The sequence below is a fragment of the Typopeltis vanoorti genome, chromosome 10, assembly GCF_054136105.1.
Source record: "Typopeltis vanoorti isolate ZY-2024b chromosome 10, IOZ_Tvanoo_1.0, whole genome shotgun sequence".
Taxonomy (NCBI): domain Eukaryota; kingdom Metazoa; phylum Arthropoda; class Arachnida; order Uropygi; family Thelyphonidae; genus Typopeltis; species Typopeltis vanoorti.
The window spans coordinates 108,264,127-108,289,950 of record NC_143558.1 but is presented as its reverse complement, the minus strand read 5'-3'; the positions used below and the strand labels follow the sequence as shown (position 1 = coordinate 108,289,950).

At 36.3% G+C, this 25,824-nt stretch overlaps 1 protein-coding gene across 1 annotated transcript in view; it reads left to right on the top strand.

Annotated features, from left to right (window-relative positions):
* The window catches only part of LOC150102662 (uncharacterized), a 105,725-nt gene that overhangs the window by 23,298 nt on the left and 56,603 nt on the right, over positions 1 to 25,824 (top strand). The window contains exon 2 of the mRNA XM_090398721.1: positions 11,415 to 11,850. Within this exon, the coding sequence (XP_090254847.1) occupies positions 11,583 to 11,850 (268 nt within the window). The 5' untranslated portion in view covers positions 11,415 to 11,582. The remainder of the gene's footprint in view (positions 1 to 11,414; positions 11,851 to 25,824) is intronic.

The following is a 25,824-nucleotide window of genomic DNA, read 5'->3' as shown; positions in this document are numbered from 1 at the left end:
CACTTGTTTCTGACAGTAAATTAATAGATTTCTTAATTAATTCCCCTAGAATGGAATTTTTTTGGGGTAAAAAATTATTAATTGGTCCAGGATTAATGAAACTTGAGGCATTCTTTCCTTAAGGATTTTAGGGTCGTATGTATATAAGCAAAGACCTGATGATTGCCAGTTGTCATTTATGGTAGTAATCTCATTCAGTCTGTGAATTTTTTGTCTAGCTGCCTTTTTTTAAAATTGATATAATATGTTATTATTATTATTATTCAGGCCTCCATGGAGTCAAGAGACTCATCACGGGAGGTTCTTCCTAGGAAACACAGTCTATCATACCACTCCTTGAACTCATTCACTGTTCTTGCTCTCACCACTCTATCAGGCAATGCATTGCATGGTTCCACCACCCTCCATGCAAAGAAACCACTCCTCACCCTCTTGCCCACAGCTTCCTTTCGCAACTTCCAGGGATGGCCCCTTGTCATCGCTCCTTCCTGCTGCCTCACCAAGTGAAAGAACTCCCCAGTGTCCACCCTGTAACTGTCTCTCAACTGTTTGAAAGTCTTGATCATATCACCTCTCCTTCTATCCACCAAAAACATTCGCTCAGTCACTTCTCATAATTAACATTGTACAGCTCTGAAACCATCTTTTTTATCTGCCTCTGCACCCTTTCCATAGTTAATTTATCCCCTTCAAATCCTGGGGACCAAATTTGAGAATAATAGCCTAAGTGTGGTCTGATCAGGGTCTTATACAACGGAATGATAACTCTTATCTCTGCAGGTCAGCATCCTTCTCAGTATTGCAGCAATTCTCTGGGTTACCTTTGCAATATGCCCCTGAATTTCAGTTTTCTATCAGTCATCACCCCTAGATCTCTTGTCCCCCCCCACCCGGTACAGCTCCTCCAATCGAGTATGCTGCCTCCCATTGATGGATCTCCCAAACTTTGAGACCTTACATTTTGCTGCATTAAACCGACACCCCCTTTTAATTGCCCATCTGTCTAGTTTATTCAAATCCTCTTGCAGGGCCACCATATCTGTACTATTACTAATAACCCTTCCCAGCTTCACATCATCTGCAAACAACTGAATATCCCCTTACAATCCATTGACAATGTCATTGATGTAAAGGTTAAGCAATACAGGTCCCAGTACTGAGCCCTGTGGAACCCAACTTGTAACCTTCTGCTTCCTTGATATTGCCCCACCATACACAACTCTCTGATATCTATCAGACAGCCAATCCTGAATCCAGTTGACTAACCCGACATCTAAACCCATGTGCTGTAACTTAAATATCAGGTTATCATGTAGCACCCTGTCTAATGCCTTTGTTCATAAATAATATTATTTATTTATTTATTTGTATTTAATCATTGTTATGCCCAGTATTGGTCTCAGATCACTTTCAAAAGAAAATGTGAAAATCATTCATTTTTAAACAGTAATTGTGTTTTTATTTTTTGAAATATTAATAAAAAAAAACATTAATTAATTCAAAGCTGTTTAGTCTGAATTTTACTTGGGAAAGGAGAATAACACTATATTACAATTTCTTGACTAATATTATTAATTTCAGAGAAAGGGGTTTACTCCTTTTGGAATTGGATAACTTTTTTTTTATTTTTATTGATATTTGTTTTCATTGCTTTTTGCTATTCTCTAAAGTGACTGCTTTTAGCAATGACTTTAATATACAAAAAAAAAAAAAAAAAAAAAAAAGGCAGTATTTTCTCACCTGAAACCTCATTTATGGAGAATGCTGAGGATAAGTTTTCTTTTATAGCTATTGAAGGGGGCATATCGATGTGTTGAATAGGCTGTTCAATAAATAGTGAGAATTAGTTGCAGTTCATTGTAGTTGAGGGAGACAGAGTTATAGAGTAGGTACCCTCTCTCTCTGAGTCTTTGGACTCCCTGAAGGTGCCACATAATAATAATAATAATATGTGTGGTGTATATATTTTATATATATATACAGGGTGTTCGGGATAAATTTGACATATTTATAATTAATTATATTTTTCCGTAAGTTACATGTATTAACACACACTTCTCTTCATTTAAAAGTTTGGACCCTTCTTCATTCATATACAAGATGTCAGAAAGGATGGATAGCTGGAACCCACCTGAATCATGGAAGAGAATAACTTGTATCATGATGATTCGTGCCCGCCATCAAAATAAGGATATTACGACTGCTGCCCAATGCTCCCTGAATACAGTAAAAACAATCAGGCATGAACTAGAGACTTGCAATGGTGACTACGAGGATGTAGCAAGAAGAAAGATCCCTAGCAGACGATCTGATTGCGTTCGTACAGCAGAATTCCTCGCAAATCTGCAGGAACAGGTGTTGAAGAACCCTGGCATTGGAATTCGGGCTTTGTTCGTGGAGTTGCTAACTGTAGTCAAGCCCTGGATAACAAGGGTAGCCAATGGTAGGCCGTATGTATGGCAGCAGGATTCGGCCCCTTGCCACACCTCTGGGAAAAGTCAAAAATGGTTGTCTGAAAATTTCTACGACTTCACCAGTCCAAATGTTTGGCCTCCAAACTCCCCAGACCTTAACCCCATGGATTATTTTGTATGGGGCGCAGTTGAAAAAGACACCAATCGCACTTCCAGTAATACAAAAGCCCAGTTAATGGATAAAATTAAAACAGTTTTTGCGGCCCTTCCCAGGGAGACTGTAGCATCAGCTTGTTCGAGGTTCCGAAGCAGAATTGAAGCTGTGATCGATGCTAATGGTGGTTATTTTGAGTAAATCTTGTTGATAGTATTGTAATTAACTCTGCCTGTAATGTTTTTTTGTCAATTCATTAAATTTAATAGATACAAAGAAGATTTTCTTTTTCCTTACGAAACTGTCAAATTTATCCCGAACACCCTGTATATATATTTTATACATATCAGCACCTCTGTAACTCAATTGAAAGAATAGTGGAACATTCTGCCCTTCGATTGGAAAAAATCTAGGTTCAATTCTCGTTGTGATGAGGGGAATCCTTATATGGGCTTTTTCAATTGTAGGGGAGTTAGTAGATCTCATACGGAGCTAGCATGGTTTTTTTCTCCTGGAAATTGGTTTTTCACCGGGTACAGACAAATTGTCCTTCAGAACAGTTAATTTGCAGACAAAAAAATGCTGTTGGTGATGATGGGCAGTACATAGCATTGATAGTAGTGTTGTAGTGGGAGAATTAAGTAGTAGTGGAGAAGGAAATGTGTATTATTATTATTCGTGACACCTCCAAGAAGTCCGAAGACTCATCACCAGAGGACACATATTGTACAACTCTCCATCTCCACTTAGTTACACCAATCCTCTACTGCCAATCATCTACATCAGCACCATCTACTGCCCACTACCACAGCTAGTATTTTTTGTCTGTAAATTGCGTGTGTTCTGAAGGTATCAAGCAAAGTAGAGTAGATTGCCCTACCGTGATGAGTCCTTGGACTGCATGGAGGTTTTCACGTAATAATAATATGTTCTTAGCGGCCAGAACTACTGAACTTTTTTTTCTCTGTCCTGGTTATGCTGCACCTGTTCATTATTATTGCTGGTATCTATTTTTTTGCATGATTTTTTACCTCAAGTATTTGCACATTATTATTATTATTACCCTAAGACCTCATGGAGTCAGAGGCTCATCTAGGAAGTCCTTTTGTGATACATACAGCCCATCATACCATACCTTAAACATACTCAAATTCTCTGGAGACACCACTCTCTCAGGCAAGGCATTCCAATCATTCACAACTCTGCATGCAAAGAACCTTCTTCTCACTCCCCTGCTCATGCTCCCACCATTTTCTGTAAAACCTCTTCACAATTGCTCCTATAACAACCCCTCACTAACTTGTAGGTCTCTGTCATATCACTCCCTTTTCCTCCTATTCACTAGACTGTAAATTGCTTGAATAAGTAAATTGAGTGTAAATTGAATGTAATTTGACACATTTTGGGCAGACAGGTTCTTCTGTGGAAAAAGGAATTAAGAACAATTGTCTCTCTTTCCCAAAATTTGGGAGACTGTCATTTTATATAAAACATCAATAATAGTTGTAATATTATTTATTAATATATTAATTTCTAGCTCATGGCAACCGTTTTTAATTGGTAAACTGATTGTTGTATGATTCCTGTTATTTGATTTGCTTGCTTCTACACACTAATGATCTGTTATTTTCAGTACAAAATATATGTACTTTCATTAAAGTTAAGTGCTGTGATGATGGAAGTTGTTTTCCACTTGGTTATGCTATAAATTATATTATATATATTTGGTTTATATTATATTATATATATTTGGTTTAAAACTTTATCCAAGTGTAAGCAAACTTTGTTTGCTTACACTTGGATAAAGCAAACAAAGTTTGCTCCTGAAGTAATTACAGAACTGGGGCAACTCGTGGCAAAGGTGGTATGACTTCACATAACTTGCCTTGAGATCCCATAATGCAAAGCACATCTCCTTGTGGACATGTATAATGCTATGTATTAAGGGAAGGGTCACTACCCAGACTGGTTTCTACCTTTATTGAAGTGTCATCAGTGGGAGCGAGACCCAGAGGTTCTGATATCAAGGTGGAAGTAATGCAGAAGTCATATTTTTCTATACAAGTTGCCAAAAGGTGTCACACCTTATTAAAATTCTCTGGATTAGAGATAGTGTTGATGGAAGTTGTTTTCCACTTGGTTATGCTACAAATTATATATATATATATATATATATATATATATATATATGTGTGTGTGTGTGTGTGTGGTTTAATCCTTTATCCAAGTGTAAGCAAACAAAGCTTGCGCCTGAAGTAATATCATAACTGGTAATTAATTTACGGAATTAACAACGCATATAAAGTATATTAATTAAAGATAACTTTAATGAATCACTTCTATATTTCGGCAATGTCACATTGCCATCTTCAGGAACATAAAGATATGGTATGTGCACTAAGGAATTCCTTAGTGCACATACCATATCTTTATGTTCCTGAAGATGGCAATGTGACATTGCCGAAATATAAAGATATGGTATGTGCACTAAGGAATTCCTTAGTGCACATACCATATCTTTATGTATCCGAAGATGGCAATGTGACATTGCCGAAATATAGAAGTGATTCATTAAAGTTATCTTTAATTAATATACTTTATATGCGTTGTTAATTCCGTAAATTAATTACCAGTTATGTCTAACCAACGTATAAGTCTTACTACTGAAGTAATATCAGTACTAGGGAAACTCGTGGCAAAGGCGGTATGACTTCACATCACTTGCCCTGGTTCCATAAAGTATTCCATAATGCAAAGCACATCTCCTTGCAGACATGTATAATGCTATGCATTATACATTATACATTAAGGATCACTACCCAGACTGGCTTTAACCTTTATTGAAGTCTCATCAGTGGGAGCCTGACCCAGAGGTGGTGATATCAAGGTGGAAGTCATATTTCCATATACGAGTTGCCAAAAGGTGTCACACCTTACTATTAAAATTCTCTGGATTAGAGATAGTTGATGGAAGTTGTTTTCCACTTGGTTATGCTACAAATTATATATTTGGTTTAATCTTTCATCCAAGTGTAATCAAACAAAGTTTGCACCTGAAGTAATTTCAGGACTGGGGCAACCTATGCCAAAGGTGGCATTATACATGTCCACAAGGAGATGTGCTTTGCATTATGGTCATATACCACCTTTGCCACTAGTTTCCCCACTCCCGAAATTACTTCAGGTGCAAACTTTGTTTGCTTACACTTGGATAAAGGATTAAACTAGATATATAATTTGTGGTTATCGTGTAATTTGTTGTTTATAGTTATGCCACAGGTATTGTTTAAGATTTAACTTCCCTTCAGTTAAAAAGACCTCATAAAGGTTCTTCGTGTTTTAGATGGGGTTCAAACTGAGGTATTTCCATCCAAACTGAGCTATGGATGTTCTTGAGAATGAAGTAGGAGGTTATGGAAGTCATTACTTCAATTGTAAAATGATATTGAGTAGCTGTTGTTTGGGTTATTGTGGGTTTAACAGAAATGGAAAACATGAAGGATGCCACTTCTTGAACAGTGTGTATAGAAATAACCATGGAAGTAAAATTGCAAAAACTGACTTGCTATGAGGCAGTTGCTGAAGCGAGTCTGTAAGACAGGCTATGAAACAGCTGAACTTCCCTCTTCTGAATAGCATCAAGAATTTTTTAGAGAGGTTTCAGGTGTGCAATATCAAATGTGAGTACAATACTCCAAGGTTGAGTGGGTTTGGGATTTGTACAGAGTAAGTAGCTGAGCAGATGAAAAGTCATGCTCTGAGTGAAAAAGGAAAACAAAATTTTTTGGAAGTCAAGAATGCTATAGCAGCAATGTGTGTCAATCTGAGAGATCTGTGTAGAGATGAGTGTTTGGGGCACTTATGAGCACTGCAAGGCTTTAATAAATTTAGTTTAATCCTTTATCCAAGTGTAAGCAAATAAAGTTTGTGCCTGAAGTATCTTCAGGACCGAGGCAACTCGTGGTAAAGGTGGACCAAGCTTTCATCAATCCTTGTCTTAATATCTCTCATAATGCAAAGCACATCTCCTTGCGGACATGTATAATGCTATGCATTAAGGGAAGGGCCACTATCCAGACCGGTTTCGACCTTTATCGAGATCTCATCAGTGGGAGCCAGACCCAGAAGTGGTGATAATAAGGCAGAAGCAATGGAGAAGTCATATTTACCTATACTTGTTGCCAAAAGATGTACCACCTTATTATTAAATTACTCTGGATTTAGAGAAAGATGTTAGAAGTTTTTTCCCACTTAGTTAGACTGTAATAAATTTAGTTTAATCCTTTATCCAAGTGTAAGCAAACAAGGAGTGATGAGAACTTGGTCCACCTTTACCACGAGTTGCCTCAGTCCTGAAGATACTTCAGGCACAAACTTTGCTTACACTTGGATAAAGGATTTAACTAAATTTATTATAGTCTAACCAAGTGGAAGAAAAATTTTCAACCGCAAGGCTTGTCGTATAAGTAGGATAAGTGGAGAATGCTGTCTTCAGCAGAGCTTTGGATAGTGAGAGCAGATTATTTATATTAGAAGGTGGGTGAAATAATAGAGCCATGAGTAACATCTGTATTGATTTGAAAATCAGGAAGGCAGTGTGCTGAGAAACCCTTGATGCCAAAATGTATTAAACTTGAAAATATGAAGTATAATTAGCAGGTTTCTCCAAACCTTTCCATGGCTCATGTCATAAAATGGGTGATGTAAGCAAAGTGATCTGCTGTGCTTCTTAGTTGGTGAAATCCATACCAATCATCACTGATTAGTTGATAGTTCTCGAAATGACTGTTAACGATCTCCATTACTTTAGACAGCTCTGAGGTGAGAGCAATAGTTTGATAGCAGACACATTACTTTTTCTGTGGAATTGGTTGTATATGTACTTATTTCATGACTATAATATAGTTTAGAGATTATAAAGAATAGGTGTTAATTCAGGAGCACATCTCTAGAGTACAGTTGATGGGATACCATCAAGTCCAGAAGCCATTTTGGTGTCCAAGTTTTCAAGATTCTTCTGATATGTTTTCTCTGGAAGAAGGCCATAGGAATGTGATGCAGTGTTCCAGTTAAAGAAGAAGGTAATTTCCTTGATCATGTATACAGGAGTTGGGCGAGAAGAATGATCCCAGGTGCTCTGCTTTACTGTAGATGGTTTCACTACTGCCACTTTGGTGAGACAGAAGTGGAAGGCATAGATGTATAGAAATTGTACCCAACAACTTTTGCAATTGACTAAGAGTTCATGACTGCTGTTGGCACAGGCGTTGAATTTCTACATTTACCTCTCTCAAAGCCAGATCCCAGTTAATGATTTTGCAAGTTTTCTCGGCTTACATCTTCTACAAATACTTCAATCATGAACATTGGTCATCTGAATTGGCATAAATAATTCCACCACACCCTCCTTTAAATGCTTTGAAACATACCCACAGAACAAATTTTTCCCTACTGTTCTCTAGAAGTCTCCCATCTTATATGTATCACAAGGAGTACAGTCCACAACTCTTCAAATAAAATGTGAAGAAGTTCCTTCTTGCCTGTCAACAGTAATAACATATAGATTGACCAATCTCTTGTGCATGGTTTTATCAGAAAAGAAAAAAGGGTCATGGGCTTTAGTCTGACATGTGAATGAAGCTGTAGTTTAGACGAAAGTGAAGCTTTTTTGCCTGGCTCATCTCTTTGAAAACCAAGGAAATGGAATATTGAAATGAAATTTTAAAGAGAATGGGGAATGAAGGTCCTCATTCCAGCAGACACATAGATGATATATATAAAAGATAACCATTCAGATCCAGTAAATGGAAGTGATGATATGACTATGAAAAGGAGTCAAAATTTCAGAGATAATCCCACTTGGCATTGTTGTAGTACCAAAGGATATGAGGTTGTGAATGGCTGAGGAGAGGACATTCCACTAGAGATTAAACTTGAATCAGATTGTGATCTGAATTACTAAGAGAGCAGTCACCTCAACAGTGTATCTGGAATGAGAACTGACAAATAATAACTGGTCCAGAGTGTTGAGTGAGTGGAAACAATTGTTGAGTATTTTGGTTGATAGATGAATAATATTCTACAACGGATAAATAACCTTCATCCACGCATCCAATTCACTATGGAAAAAGAAAACTCTGGCACTTTACCATTTTTGGACATCTTCCTTACTAGAACGTCTTCTGGTACCTTATCTACAAGCGTCTTTCGAAAACCCACTTTTACGTCTGCGCACAAAAATTTGGCATTCTTATATCTCTAATTCATAGAGCACATAAAGTTTGCTCTTCTCCAATAATCTTATAACAAGAACTTTCCATCATTGAAAAGGTAATGGAATCAAATGATTACAATTCCAATCAAATCCAACAGATACTTGACTCTTATGTTCCAACACCTACAGTTTCTTCAACAGTCTGCAGAGTTCCTATTCCGTACATTCCAGAAATCTCAGAACCTAAAAATTTGCACAAAAATTTGGCATTCTTAAATCTCTAATTCATAGAGCACATAAAGTTTGCTCTTCTCCAATAATCTTATAACAAGAACTTTCCATCATTGAAAAGTTAATGGAATCAAATGATTAAAATTCCAATCAAATCCAACAGATACTTGAGTCTTATGTTCCAACACCTACAGTTTCTTCAACAGGCTGCAGAGTTCCTATTCCATACATTCCAGAAATCTCAGAACCTATAGGTAGAATTCTGAAAAAGTATCAACTGATTCCACCATATATTCCTATCAACAAAATTTCTTCTTTATTACCGTCTACAAAGGATAAACTGTCTTCTCTATCTTTGGCTGGCGTTTACCAGATACCTTGCGAATGTGATGTCTCTTATTTTGGACAAATTGGCCGTTCCTTGGAAAAAAGAATAAAAGAACATCAATATTATATTGATTATAACAAACCTCTGAAGTCTGGTCTGGCGCAGCACAGTATTGACTCTACTCATAGTGTCCAGTGGGATAAAGCAGTTCTCCTCCATAGATGCAGATTCAAATATGAACACTTATTCAAAGAAAGTTGTGAAACTATCTTACACCGACCAAATTTAAATAGAAATGACTGTATGTCTCTCTCAAAGATCTGGGAGACTTTTATCTTATGTAAAAAACCATTTATCTTAATAGATTAAATTTGTTATTTCTATTATTTCATAGCATGCGGTAACAATTGTATTTTAATATGTGGTCCACCGAACATTTGCCTGTATTCCATTACTATTACAGACACTGAAGATGTACTATTATTTTTAGTACGAAATATCTGTCTTTTTACTAATTAAAGATTTCACTATGGTTTTTACATGTTACTTTATTATTTAGATGAATAATATGCTGTAGGTTATTTCTTAGAGCAAATCTCTTCCAGCTTGATCAGTGGATTTGTAAAAAGGAGCCTGTTGAAGCTGTGGATCTTAGTCACCACCCCAGAACTTCACTGTTTGGGAAGTTTGCTGAATGGTTTACATATTTGCTCTCCACCTAACAGTCTGCAGATTTGAATCATATCATAGATATTGTTATATGTATAATATAATATAATAAAAATCACACCTTAAAAAATAAGTTGGATTGCAGGAAATAAGTCCTCAAAGATATGAAGTGAAAGAAGTCAGAATGATCTTCAGAATTGGGAGTGCAGTGGAGACAAATCAAAAATGGAAAGATTCAAGATTAAGCATGGAATACTGGGTTGCACAAAAGGACAGGTTTTACACTTGTGGTCGAAGATATCATACAGAGTGTGAGTTGGACAGTTAAAATGGATAAACTTTGTTATGGCTGGAATTTGGGTTCAGGAAAAATGGAAATCAGGTCTTGGATGTCTAAGTGATGGCCACATCATTAAGTTGAGGTTTATACCATGAACGTTGGTGAATGCATGTCCAAGAAATTTTTTTTAATGTTTTATCCAGTTTTTAAAAATATATTTTTGGAAATTTTTTGAGGCTGTTTTTATTTTATTTCGATGCTATATTAGTGTCTACTATCATGGTAATATTTCAGAGGTGCAGGGACACATACTGTGGGAGGTGATCAACTCTTAGACACATCACCCATACAGAGAGCACCTACTTTTCATGCCATATTGTGGCCTTAATAGTGCTCTTCACATGCCATTATATTGCCTCTCTCCAGGCACAATCCTGCAAGAAAGTGATGCACTAGCTGATCAGCAAGCTTCCTAAGTGCATTATCGTCACATTCAGTCCTGCACACTGTCTCTGTAGCCAGTCTGTGAAGCTGCTTTACTGCTGCATTCTCGAAGATGGGGAGGTTCTGGATCTCCACAATATGTTTACCATGTTCTTGAAGGGTATCATTCACACTGCATGCTAGAAGATTTGGAGGATGGGGGCAGAAACGAGCACTCCTGCCATGTTGACCAATTCCTTTTTCACTTATCATTAGGCTATTGTTTTTACTTTGTTTTTCAAATTATTTTGACAGAATCAAAAGCATGAATAAAATTTTAAATTGCAGTTAATAATGACTGTGCCATGATAATGCGGAACAGAATATTATGCATGAGGTAATTAGTTTTCATTTTATTTAAGATTAATTATAGATGTTTTAATTTGCTTTTGTGAATCAAGAAGAATAGTAGTTTGATAATAATAACAAAAACTGTGTTTCTTTATAACTTTACTAGTTGAAGCAAATTGGGGAGGAAATAGAAGTCAGTTATTGTTTGTTCAAAATACCTACAGGAAAAAGAAATATGCTTTGGTTATCTTTGCTACATTTGATTTCTTTAAAAAAATATTGGTAGTATTTTTAACATATTACACAGTATAAAAGCAGATTGGTTTTTAATTCTTTTTTATTTCTTTCAGGCCCACAGAAGAAGACGACGACGAACATGCATTAATGTAAAATGCTGATTATCATTAGGTGCCTTTTATCAATTTAGATAATTTTTGATTTATTCTCAATGGGAGACAAGAATAATAAAAAGAAATTGTTCCATAAAAGACTTTGGCTTCTTGAAAATTTAATATAGGATGTCAAGTGGGGGCTTTAACCAAACCCCTCAATCCCTTTCATCACCTTCCTCTACTCCTACCTCTACTGCAGTTACCTCCACACCAAGCAGCACACCTGGTCCTCTGGATGGACAAGCAATAAAGGAGGAGCGATCCTCCCCTGCTCCACCTTCAAATCAATCTTATGTCATGATACCACCTCAAAATCCAAATCCTGTGGCAAATTTGCCACAGAATATTTTAGATGGTTCTGAATATCCCAATACTACTTTTCATTTTCCTTATGGTAAGTATTTCATTTCCACTGTTATGTGGCATATCTCTATTAAAACTCAAAATTCATCTTGATCATTTAAATACTGTGTTCATGTCTGTTTAAGTAAACTAAATAGCAGCTTATAACAATTTTGGTGTAAAAATCAGCAATAAAAAGAAAAAAACCTGTGCAAATGAACAGTAACATAAAACATTAACTGCAGTCTCAATGGAGAACTTGCAAAATACATAAATTTTTTTTGCCTATTTTGACATAATTTTAGCGACAATGACAAGTTATGGAAATAGATAATAGAATAAGCAAAACTAGAATAGTTGGGTAACCTGCTGAAGAAATTTATAAGTAGTAAGAGAAAATTAGTCAAAACATTAAATTAACAGTATTGAAGACAGTTTTTAAACAAATTTTAATGTATGGATCTGAAATTTAAATTAGAAATAAAACAATTGAACAAAGGCTATGATAAATTGAGATGGGCCAAAATTACATCAATGACAGAATTATACTAAAAATGAAGATGCTAAAAACAAATTTGACAGTAACTTTCAGGTGCACAGTTAATCTAGGGTAGCTTGATCACCAAAGAAATGTGATTTTACTGCAGATCTCAAAAATTCTCCCACAAAAAATTGTTACAAAAAAAACTCATAAAAAAAACAACAGAAATCCAACCAAACAAACCCATCCACACTAATTCTTATCAAAAAATAAAAATGTTTCTGCATCCACTGCTCCAACAGTTGTAGCCTAAACAGCCATATAAACGATGTATGCCATCACCACCTACACTCAACTAAACCAGAACTACTATTCATATCAGAACTGCAACTGCAAACCTCAACAGTGATTATCCACCTTAGCTTCCCAAACTATACATTACACAGCTCTTTCCACCACAGGTGGTGGCACTTGTGCATTCATCAGAACCGACATACTATGCCAGCAACTGCAAATCCTTGAATCCCCCATTGTTTGATTGCTTTGGCTCAAAATTTCTCTACCAAATCAACCTGCCCTTTTCATATGCTCCCTTTATTGCTCTCAAAACTCCACTAACCACTCTGACCTCTTCAACTATCTCTCTCTAAAGCTCGACTTTCTGCAGTTGAAATATCCCAGTAGTGAAGTCACCCCTCTTGGGGACTTCACTACTGGGATATTTCCACAGTAGTGAAGTCCACAATTCATATTGGCTTCCTTTCTCCAGTTTTACTGATCAAACAGGCCGGAATCCTTAGGTGTTTGCCATTAGCAATGAATGACCTATCTCAGATTATCGATCTTCTCACCAGAATATCTGACAATGCCCTCCAGTTTGCTAACACACTTGACCTCTTCTTAACAAGCTCCCCCCGTCTAGGTATACTGTTGTTGTCAGTTCTCCTCTTGGAAATTCAGACCACAACCTCATACCAGACTCTTTTGCCACAGAACTACCTTCACCCACCAGTTCAGTTTTGTGTCCTTTGGCACTACAAGGGAGCCAAATGAGAGGACTTCTGTTCCTCCTTCCCATGATCCGACTACTGCTTCAGTTCTTCTGATCCAAGCACCTGCTCAGACCAAATAACAGAAATCATTCTCAAATGAATGAAGGCTTTCATCCCTTATTCCACCCCAAATTCTCAGCCACCATCCAAACCTTGGTTCTCAAAAAAGTGTGCTAATGCTGTAAAAGAAAAAAAACCTCTGCTTAACACAGTTGGCTCAAGACCAAAACTCCAACTGCTCTCTATGCTTATACTGCAAGTTGCAAAAGAATCATCACCAAGTCCAAGTCAAACTTTAAAAGGGCCAAATGCTGCTTGCCTCCTCCTGCCCAAATGGCAGTCGTTCCCCTTGCAGGCCATTGGGTGCAACTTTTGCCCACCCAGGTTTCCACCATTTTCACATCCAAATGGTATTGGTGTTACCTCACCTAAAGACAAGGCCAAAACTCCAACCACCCACTCTGCCTATACTGCAGCTCGCAACAGTTGCAAACAATCATCACCAAGTCCAAGTCAGACTTTGAAAGGGCAGAATGCTGCAAACTCACCTCCTGGAAAAATGGCAGTCATTCCTTTTGCTCCCGTGCCAAGGCATTGGGCTCAACTTCTGCCCACCCAGATTTCCACCACTGTCAAATCCTGATGGTACTGCCTAAAGAATAGGCCAACTTACTGGCATCACTTTTCTCTTCCAATTCCTGCATTGATGACCTTGGCAAAGTTCACTCCACCAAGAATGCCCCTCCCTTCATGTCTCGCAGTCTTCTGACTAAAAGAAATCCGAAGAATATTTAATAACCTGAACACAAACAAGGCATCTAGTCCTAATGGTATCCCACCAATTGTGTTAAAAATTGAGTCACAGAACTAATACCATCCTGTATTCTCCCTTCAATCTATCCTATTCAACTGGCATTCTACCTTACAACATGGAAACAGGTTCACATCAAGTCCATTCCAAAGAAAGGTGATAAAAGTCAACTAACGAACTACTGTCAAATTTCTGTTACTTCTGATCTCGCTAAAATTATGGAGAAGTTCATCAACAACAAACTCTTGAACCACCTAGAGACATACCAACTAATCATTGACTAGCAGTATGGATTCCACCACTTGTGATCTACAGCTGATCTTCTTGCTTTCATCACTTACCTCTGGATTCAGGCCATGGAGAAATTGGAGAAACTCACCTGGTTGCCCTCAAAATTTCCAAGGCATTTGATCGGGTATGGCATAGGGACCTACTTAACAAACTATCATCCTGTGGTCTGCCTTTCTCACTCTGCAGCTGGATTGCCAACTTTCTAACTGGTCACTCACTGTGTGTCATGGTGGATGGTTTCTTTTCCTTAGATTTCCCCATCAATGCAGGAGTACCCAAGGGTTCTGTTCTTTCCTATCCTATCTATTGCCGATGGCAGTACACTCCATTCCTTCTTTTCATTTGACAAACCATGTAGTACTCAAGTATTAGAATCATCAAGATCTACCATGACCAGGATTCTGAACTTTGATCCCCTAGCTATAGCCAAGGTTGTCCTTTGGCAAGTCAACCTTGTAAACTTCAGTGCCACCAAAACTCAGTTCTGTCTGATCTCTCGCAAGAAAGAGCTTGCATCCCTCCCTATTTATTACCTTCAGTAATACTGAGATGTCCAAACACAATTAGATTTCTCTTCTTCAACTGACCTACACCTCTGATCTTTCCTGGCGCAACCACATTTCAACTATAGCTTCTGCAGCTGCCAAAAAAACTTGGTATACTCTTTCACACAAGACACTGCTGCTAACTCTATACAAATCCCATATCTGTCCAGCCATGGAGTACTGCTCCCATATTTAGTGTGGTGCATTAAAATCTTCTCTAAAATTGCTCGATTTTATCCAGAAGAGGACAGTCTGGTTAATTAATGATCCCTTTCTCACATACCCACTTTGATCCCTCTCTCACAGATATTTAGTTTTTGCCTTGTGTCTCTTTTACAGATACTTTCATTCATGGACAGTGCTCTGCTGAATTGGCGACTATTATTCCTCCGCTCTCCTCCAAAATCATTAAAACAAGAGCCACTGCTAACCAACACCCCTTTTACACTCCATCTTGAAATCTACTGAACCAATTTCAATTTTACATTCCTCTTTCATTCCATCTGCTCCTGTCCTTTGGAGCAGTCTCCTCTGCTCTTCCTTCCCCAAAGAGTACAACCCTCAGCTATTCAATCAAAATGTGAACAGATTCCTCCTTTCTTCTATTCCTCTTGTCCACACATGGCACTAATGTGCTATAGGTCTTGTCACCTTTTGTGTGTGGATCAGATTAAAAAAAAAAAATTACACAAAGTGGAAAAAGGACAGGTTAGAAAAATAGGTGATTGATAGCAGGAAAAAGTCAGAGGGAAAACCATGATCTGTATGGATTGATTCAGTCAGTTGTTCTACTGAAATGTAAAATCTTAGAGTATTGGAGACCTGATAAATAGCAGATTAATTTGAATTAAAATAGTCAAGTATGGAAAAGAGCAGCAGAAATCCCTGTTTATAATTAAAATTACCGTATTTTTTGATAGATAATGTGCTCATTATCTATACAAAAAAAGTCTAAATTTGTTAAAAATGAACATGCGCAGTATACATTTGAAAGGTATGAGAGGTAAATCAAATGTAATAACAAAACTAAGAAGTATTACTTGATATTTAATATTTATTGAACATTACACTATTCAAATCCAAAAAAATTCATCATCAGACTCAATATTGAAAGAATCAATTGCATTAAAAATTTTGTTTAGTATTTCTTCAGCTTCATAATCGTTGTCACCGGACACTACCACATTCCCTTGTGCTTTAATGAAACCATTTCTAACACAGTTTTCACTTACAGCAGCCCAAATTTCTATAATCCACATAACTATATCTTTATATGACATTCTTTTCATCTGCCCTGTTTTGTTATATTCATGGATGCCATTCATCATCCAGTCTTCCCACTTAGCCTGCAAATTGTCTTTGAATGGTTTATTTACTGCAAGATCAAGGGATTGGAGTTTTTTTTGTTAAACCACCTGGAATGACGGCCAATTTGGAATGCTTACAATTGTTTTAACTTCTGCTGTCATGTGTGCCCTACACGAATCCAACACTAACAAAGATTTTGGGTTGAAAAATGCCATTTTTCTCTTTCGCCACACATTCTCCAACCAAAATTTCATAACCTCGGAATTTATCTGACTTTTATCATTAGCAGTAACAATATCTTTGGAATCACAACCTTTTGGAACAGTCTTTCTTTTGAAAATCACCATCGGTGGCAGTTTGGAACAATCAGCAGTTATGCAGAGAACCACAGTAAAGTTAGACCTTTCGTGCCCTGTTGTAACAACTGAAACCTCTTTTGCTCCCTTCAGATTCACGGTCCTAGAACTAGGCATGTCAAAACTTACGGGGCACCTCATCCATATTCCCAAAGTGACAAGCATCAGCCCCACACAAGTTTTCTCTCAGAAACAAACTAAATTTAGCTACTTTTCCTTCCCAGTCACACTGCAAATTTTGTCTAACACTAGCGGAGGAGCCCACTTAAATTGTTTCCTTTCATAAATCCAAAAATCCAAGATGGGTAGGCCTTGAAATCCTTTATATTATCGTTTTGCACAATTATTTTCGATTCCTGCAACACACGAACAGTAGATATTCTCATACCTTTAGCTCTTTCAACTCAATCAAACAGTTTTTTCCCTATGGTTGGCCATAAGCACCTTCTAAACCTCATAGCACATTTCCTCGTATGTAAGCATTTCAGGACTGTTTCAGCCTTTCACCATTCACGAACACTACTTTCTCCAATACTGAACGATCTACCAGCTTCACGATTCCCTTTTTCCTTTGCTATTTCTACCACTTCAAGCTTGAACTGCGCTGTGTAGGATTTTCTCCGAGAAGTACTTCTGTCTTCCATAGGTAATTCAGATCTAATAACAAAATATGAACAAATAATGATTTACTTTATGAAATATTTTAAAATAGGATGTACAGAATAATCGACCACTGCTACCATCAACACACATGCTTTTAAAGAATTTCTCCATCCTTTATCTGTACTTCCTAACTCTACCACTAGTTGGCGCATGCATGTTATCTATACATCAAAAGGAGTGATGAAAATGTTGGTGGTGCGCGTTATCTATCGAAAAATACAGTAAGTAATAAAGAAGACTAAAAATTAGAGGTATAAGCATCCAGAATTCCTGTTGCAAAATATCTGAAATAGTATTAAAAAAAAACAAAAAAACTTTCAACTTATTCCATGGACTATTTCTAGAAGTATAGAATAGCTTTAGAAATAGATGTTTATGATTGATCCAGCTTTCTGTTCTAAAATTAATAATAGAAAAAAGGAATAGAAGCACACTTCACATTTATATTTAAAAAAAAAAAAAAAAAAATGAAAGCATTCAATAAGGTAAAAAGAAACATTTTATTTAACATGCTACAGGAAAGACAAATGTCTAATTGCATTTTAAGAGCTGAAGCTACACCTATATTAGGATAATAAAATACAGATATGATTGAATTCTGAACTGTCAACTTGGAGAGAAATAAACGAAGGAGTTAGTCAGCAATGTCTCCTAACTGCTGCTCTGTTTAATGTATATGTAAATGAAATAATAAAATGGAATAGAAAAAAAATCAACTTATTAAATTATCCTCTGATGTGAATTTAAAAACATTAATTTTTGCTGATGACTTGGTAGAATTACAGATTCTGAAGAAAAGTCTTCAGACACCTATCCTAAACCTAAAAGAATAGCTGAAAATTTTGGAATGATAAGAGAAAAATAAAAGAGAAATAGCTTTTAATTATTTATTATTATTATTATTGTTCCGGGAAACTCCAAGGAGTCGACAGACTCATCGAGGGAGGCCCTAACATCATGTCAAGAACAACTATTCAACATTCACACAGTATCTATCATACCTTGCCTTGAACTCATTCATGGTCGTAGCACCCACAACAGATTCTGGAAGCTTATTCCACTCATTTACCACTCTCCAAGTAAAGAACCTAGCTCTAACACCCTTGTCAACCACGCTCTTGCCCAGCTTCCATGCATGGCCCCTAGTCCTCCCACCAGCAGTCATATTTTCAAAAATATCTTCTAGATCAATCTTATAAAAACCCTTCAGTAATTTGAATGTCTCAATCATATCACCCCTCCTTCGCCTATCGTCCAATTTCTGCAACCCACAAATCTTCAACTTATTCTCATAAGGTTCATTCCACAGACCTGCTATCATCTTGGTCACTCGTCTCTGGACCCTCTCCACTTCCTCCCCATCACGAAGAAACCCTGGTGCCCATAACTGGGCACAGAAGTCCAGATGGGGTCTTATCAAGGCTCGATACAGAGGAACAACAACTTGTTCGTCTCTGCATGTTAAAGTATTTTTCAGAAATCTGTCCATAGAAAAGAAATATATCATATTATGCTTTATATCCATTATTTTCACAGTGCATTTACATGTTTTGATTGACATGTAATTGCCTAATGGCTGATATGATTACTTAAAGGTCATGATCCAGCTAGAATAAAGAAGTAAAATAGTAGTAAATATCAGAATTTTGTATAAGTTGATTTTTTTTTTAAAATTTATTTACGGTATTTTTTTATGAAGATGATAAAGACATAAATATGAAAGTTGTAAAACACCTAAAAATAACAGGTGTAATAAATTCTTGTGCTGAAACTTAACCTGGTACTAAGGCAATACAAGATTAAAAGTTTATAATACTCTAGCTATACAATCACTGCTATATGGAAGTGAAGTTTGGAAAATAAAACAAAAGGATGAACAATGGTATTGTATTATAGTAAAAATAAAATTCATGAGTAAAATGGCAAAGTATATCCTGTTTGATCATAAAAGAAATTAAGAAATAGTTAAACTAAGAACCAATAATAGAAAAAACAAATATAGGTATACATGGGTTGAACATGTTAAAAGCATGCAAATAAGAAGATGGCCCATTCAAGAACTTACTTAAAATCATTCAGAAAAAAGCAGACTGGGTTGATTGACCATTGAAATAGATTACCAGTGGCTTTTAAGGATGAAAAAAGCCCAAATCAATATTTTATTCAGTAGAAGTGTTTGTAATAATATAAACTGAATTCTGTAGTACTAAATTAGTATCTTGTAAAATCCTTTTGAGTATGTATAAGTAACTCATGATGTTCTAATTGTCATGATGGTTAATGAAGGATTGGCTTAAAACATTTTTGTGAGTCTTACTGGATACATGCACTTAATGTATTTTGTTCTGATTATAACAGGAGAATTATCTTAACAAAGACTATGTGAATTTTTTCTTTACTAGGTTGTCCTAGTATAATATTTAATTGCTTTTCCAACTGACACATTAGGTATTGATATCCTAGCAGACATGGATGTTTGTGAAGGTCTTCAGCAATAGATGAATTTCATTACCTGATGTGGTACCATCACCCTGCTTTAAAGTAAGGTTTTTTCATTTGTTACACTTGGATAAAGGATGAAACCAGTATAATTTTTGGCAGCTTGAATTTATAATAAGTAAGGTGACATCCAACACCAGGCACTTCACACTTTCAAGCTTCAGGACTGAAAAATGGACCATTTTGGTTTCTAAATTTAAGATTGTACGATTGTTGATAATAATAATGGCAAATACCTGTTGGATTTCTGCTCAGGACATGGACTGGTTATTACTAACACCACGTTCCAACATAAAAACGTGCACAAATTCACATGGAGAGAAGAGGCAAGTAATAAGAAAAGTCTCATTGACTATGTTATTGTCGATAGTGATGTTTTCTCCCTGGTACAGAACACCAGAGTGTACAGAGGATTTGAAATTAGAAGTGATCACTATTTAGTCTTGAGTAGGATAAAATTGAATTTCATATTGAAAAGAATAACATATAAGAAAGTTTTGAAGCGAACAAAAGTTGAGCAGCTCTCAGATGTGAACTGTAGACTAAAATACACAAGGATTATTGAAGAAAAAATGAAAGAGTTTGAGAACAGGAACCAATCCTTGGAGATTCAGTGACAAGCCGAGAAGAAAACCCTGATTGATTCAGCCAGAGAGTCATGTGGTGAGGTTGTCTGCAAGGATAGAAAAATCAGAAGTCCATGGTGGACACAGGAAGTTAAAGAGGCAGTGAAGGAAAAGAAGAAAGCATATCAAAAATTTCTGGCAAATAAGTCAGCTTGTGCTCTTGGAGAATACAGAGACAATTGTAAGAAAGCTGAACACTGTAAAACTGGCTAAACAAAAGTCATGGGAAGACTTTGGCAAGAACATAGAAAATAAATATTAAGAATATGGCAAAATATTCTGGAGGTTGTTGAAGAAGCTTAGAAATAGGGAAAAGAGTGTTGTAAGAGGACTTAGAGATGATAAAGGTGACATGAAAACTGGAGGAAAAAAGATATCCTTGAAGTATAGAGTAATTACTTCGAAAAATTGGTAAATGAAACAAGCAGTGATAGCACAGTGGTAAAAAAACACTCAACAGGCATACAGTCAGGAATACATATCCATACTTGAAGTAGAAAAAGCTATCAAAGGCTTGAAATGTGGAAAGGCAGCAAGAATAGATGATATTTGACCAGAAATGCTGAAGTATGGTGGCATGAAAGTCTTGCAGTGGCTGCACTGCATAGTCCAAGAAGTCCTGGACAGAGGGACGAATTCCCGATGATTCGAGTAGAGCTCTCATAGTACCCATATATAAAAAGGGAAATAAAACTGAATGTGAGAATTACAGAGGTATTTCCCTACTGAGTGTTCCGGGCAAGATTTATGCCAGTATACTTGAGAAACGGTTGAGAAGAATTGTGGAAGAAAAGCTTGGTGAAGAACAAGCTGGATTCACACCAAATAGAGGCTGTCAGGATCAAATCTTCACTTTACGACAAATAGTGTAGAAATCATGGGGGTATAACAAAGATCTGTATTTAAGTTTTGTAGATCTGGAAAAGTCGTATGACAAGGTGTCAAGTGAGAAGCTATTCAATACACTACAGTTATATGGTGTCAATGAGGCATTATATCAAGCAATACTTTGTCTTTATTTGAGTTCTAAATCGGCAGTTAGAATTGAAGGAAGTACAGGAAGATGGTTTAATGTTAAATCTGGTGTGAGACAAGAATATACATTATTCCTTCTGTTATTCATTATCTGTATGGATCACATTATGAAGGAAAGTGGTATTAAACCTGATATCAAAATTGGAGATGTTAATGTCAGCTCTTTGCTTTATGTGTACAATGTTATACTTCTAAATTAATCTGCTACAAGTCTGCAAGATTCCCTGACTAAATTGAATAGCTGTTGTAATAGATATGGTATGATGGTCAGCAATAAAAAGACAAAGACAATGAAAATAGGCAGAAATTGTTGAAAATATCAACTGCGTTGTGAATGGAAAACCTGTGGAACAAGTAAAACATTTCAGCTACTTAGTCACGATTTTTAGTGAAGTTGGTAAATTAAATGTGGAAATAGACAACATAATGAACATAGCTGGTATGGTAGGAAGTGAATTGAATAAATTCATATGGAATAAGGAAGAAATTATTCAGAACACTAAATTAGTAGTATACAATACAGTGTTCAAACCAGTTTTAACTTATGGATCTGAGAGCTGGGTCAGAAGTAAAACACTTGACCAAAGATTAGAGACCTCAGATATGCGAGTCCTGAGAAAGATTAGAGGCAAGAACAGATGGCATCAATGGCAATATCATATTAAAAACGAAGATATTAGGAAAGAACTTGACATTGTCAGCAGGGAATACATTAGCAGAGTTAATCTCTGGAGGTATAGTCATTTAAATAGGATGTGTGAGGAAAGATTAGCAAAATAAGTGTTCTCTACCAAGTTGGTAGGAAAACGACCCATAGGAAGACCAAGATATAAGTGGATTGATACGGTACAAAGTGCCTTAATATAAGATCTGATATTGTTGGAGTCTTGATAGGTAACAGACTGATTTGGAGGAAAATTGTAGATAGCAAGTTAGTAATGATGTAAGTTTTTCATGTAGTACTATCATATCCTGTACACTCCTTGAGGGTATATGGTAGGAATTTGATGATGAGGATTGTTGCTATTATTGTCATCCTCTTGAACATCTCCATGGAATCCCAAAGACTTATCACAAAAGGCTTACAACTAATCTTTATTTACAAACATTCATGACTGCCTCTGACAACCCATTCCATTCATTGATCACTCCCCAAGAAAATATTAGTTTACACACCCTTGCTAACCAAGTTCTTAACACAACTTCTATGGGTAGCTCACCATGTTTTCTTTCTTCTTGTCATGTACTGACAATTTTTTCAGCATTTTTTGCTGTATAAAACACCATGTTAACATATCATCATCAAATTCCTGACATGTACCCTCAAGGGGTGTACAGGATATGATAGTACTACATGAAAAATTTACATCATAACTAACTTTCTGTCTACAATTTTCCTCCAAATCAGTCTGTTACTTGTCAAGACTCCAACATTATCAGAACTTATAGTTATATCATCTAAGTCACTTTGTACCGTTTCAACCTACCTATGTCTTGTTCTTCCTCTGGGTAGTTTTCCTGCCAACCTGGCAGAGAACACTTGTGTTAGTAATCTTTCCTCGCCCATTCTGTTTAAGTATACCTCCTGAGATTAGCTCTTCTAACCCATTCCTGGATGCTGACAATGTCACGTTCTTTCCTAATATCCTCGTTTTTAATATGATATTGCCATTGATGCCATCTGTTCACGCCTCTAATCTTTCTCAGGACTCTCTCATATCTGCGGTCTCTAGTCTTTGGTCAAGTGTTTTACTTCTGACCCAGCTCTCAGATCCATAAGTTAAAACTGGTTTGACACTGTCTTGTATACAGCTAATTTAGTGTTCCGACTAATTTCTCTCTTAACATATACGGTTTAACATATGTTAACCTATGCGGTTTCCACTCGGAGGCCTGAAGTATCCTGAAAAAGTTCCATGTTTGATCTCTTAGAACGGTTTCCAGACCTGGTAAAAGCAATAAATAAAAATACAAAAATATACCTATATAAAATCAATAAAAATAGAAAGAAAAACCTTAATTCACCCATGGTATGAATGTATCATTATGTTCACAAGTAAACCTCTCACGGGTGGGAGAGACACACATACACAGAGATTTTCCATCATCCTTTTTTCCAGAGACTTGCCGAATTACTCATTTTGCCAGACCTATCGAGGTTGCATGATAATAATTCATCAGTATTCCTCTGTCCCAATAATTACTGTATTTTACCGTGTATAAGACGAACCCTACTTTTTTGAACCCAAAATTAAGAAATCATTATTTTAAACATAAAACAGAACACATTTGATATTTTTTTTTAAATATTCAAAGTATATTTAGTAATTAGGTAATGTTTATAAGATACATACTAAGAAATTATCATCACTCTCAGTTCTGGGCATATTTTCTTTATCACTATTAGTTCCAGACATATCACTTTCTTCAACTTTTATTGCATAACTGCTGTCTTATGAGTACTGTCTATTTATATGAGATCATCCTCAGTTCCATTCATGGCATTGCTGATTCCACATTTCTTGAAGGACTTCAGCTCTTGCTTGACTCCATTCCATGAGTTTAGGATCCATTTGCATATACCTCAGTAATGGTTGTTTTTTTTTCACTCTTCCTGTCAGTGTCAACTTATTACTTGCTTTTTTGCATCCATTTATTCCATTCTTCTTTCATCAGAGCTTTGAAGGGCTTGTTGATAGAAATATTTAGTGACTGTAGCCGACCTGTAAGTCCACCAAGAATAACTGCTAGCTGTGTTCGCAAATCCGCTGCAACCCTTTTTTTTTCTGTTAAATGTGATTGGATCTGATCAAACATGAGCAGAGCTGGCCTCTTCGAGAGCCCTCCAGGTCTTCTGAACAAAATTTTTGCAAACCAAAGAGCTATGATCTCTTCATTCATCCAGCCGTTCTCATGAACTTGGACAAGAACACCAGGTGGTATGCTCTCTTCAGGATACATTTTTCTCTTAAAAATGAGCATAGGAGATCATGTTGCAGTTTGGTACCATCTGCACAGCATGAAAGGACAGCAGTATAGTGTGTCTTTTCATGACCACTTGTTTTGATTGCCACTGTTCTGTCCCCCTTTCATATCAACAGTTCTGTTGGAAGGCACATCAAAATTGAGAGGCACCTCCTCCATGTTTGCAGTCCGACTTCGTTCAAAAGCATATTTTTTCCAAAGATTTATGACATAGGAGTAAAACTGTTGGATTTTATCCTCATAAGCTGGTGGCATTTTCTGGGCTAACTTGGTTTGTGTTCTTGTGGCCAACCCTCTCTCCTCAGGGATTTGAAGCACCATTTTTGCCTTTTCTGTGAAATCCACAATGTTAATTTCTCTTGCAAACCTTTTTGCCTCATATTGAATAAGCTTGGTTGGCACACATACCGCACTCTGCCACTGCTCCATAATCCAAGTCTTAAGCCTCTGCTCCAAGTTTGGCCATTTTGCTGGTGTTCCTCTTAAGGCCCTTCTTCTTTTTTTGCATCTTGAGTAGTTGTTCTTTCTGTTTTCTCCCCTGTCTAATCGTACACTCAGTGAGCCTTTCTTTTAGTGTTGCACGGCGATCAGCATTCATTTTAGAAATTATGGACTTTACAACCATATTATAAATAGTTCTTTTAATTTCCTGACTTTTTCTGAACACCTTACATAGAATTGACTGGGAAAGCACTAGTTGTTTACATCGCACCAAAACATGGTATGAACGCAAATTTAAGGAAGCCTGTGAGATTATTATCAACCACCGCAATCTGAACAATAATGATAGTCTAAAAATCCCAAACATATGGAAGGCACATGTTCGACCCACAGAACCTTCCTCTCTAAGAGTAACTATAAACATGACTATAGATAATCCAGGATCCTAAATCAAAAATAACAATTGTAATGCTAAAAATCATTGTTACTGAAAGAAAACTATCTATAAAAAAGAATGCTTGCTCATGTTATCATAAATAGAATTTAGCTTGATGTAGTTTCTAAATAATTAATTTATAATTATTATTGTTATTTTTAATTTTTTTATTTTATATATATATATATATATATATATATATATATATATATTTTTTATTTTTTTTTCCCCACTAGAGGTCATGCCAGTAGAATAACCTGTGATCAAATCATTGTTTCTCTAGCTTACTGTATGTAATGTAACTCAGCTTGTCCTGTATATTTGTATATGCTCCAGATTATGATCTTAATATGAAGATTGAAACGTCAGGAAATTAAAACAACTATTTATAACACGGTAAAGTCCATAATTTCTAAAATGAATACACTCAGTGAGAGGAGGTCCAAACTGTCTCTCTGAAGCTTTATTTCCTTGTTCTTTTGTATAATTGATGACTT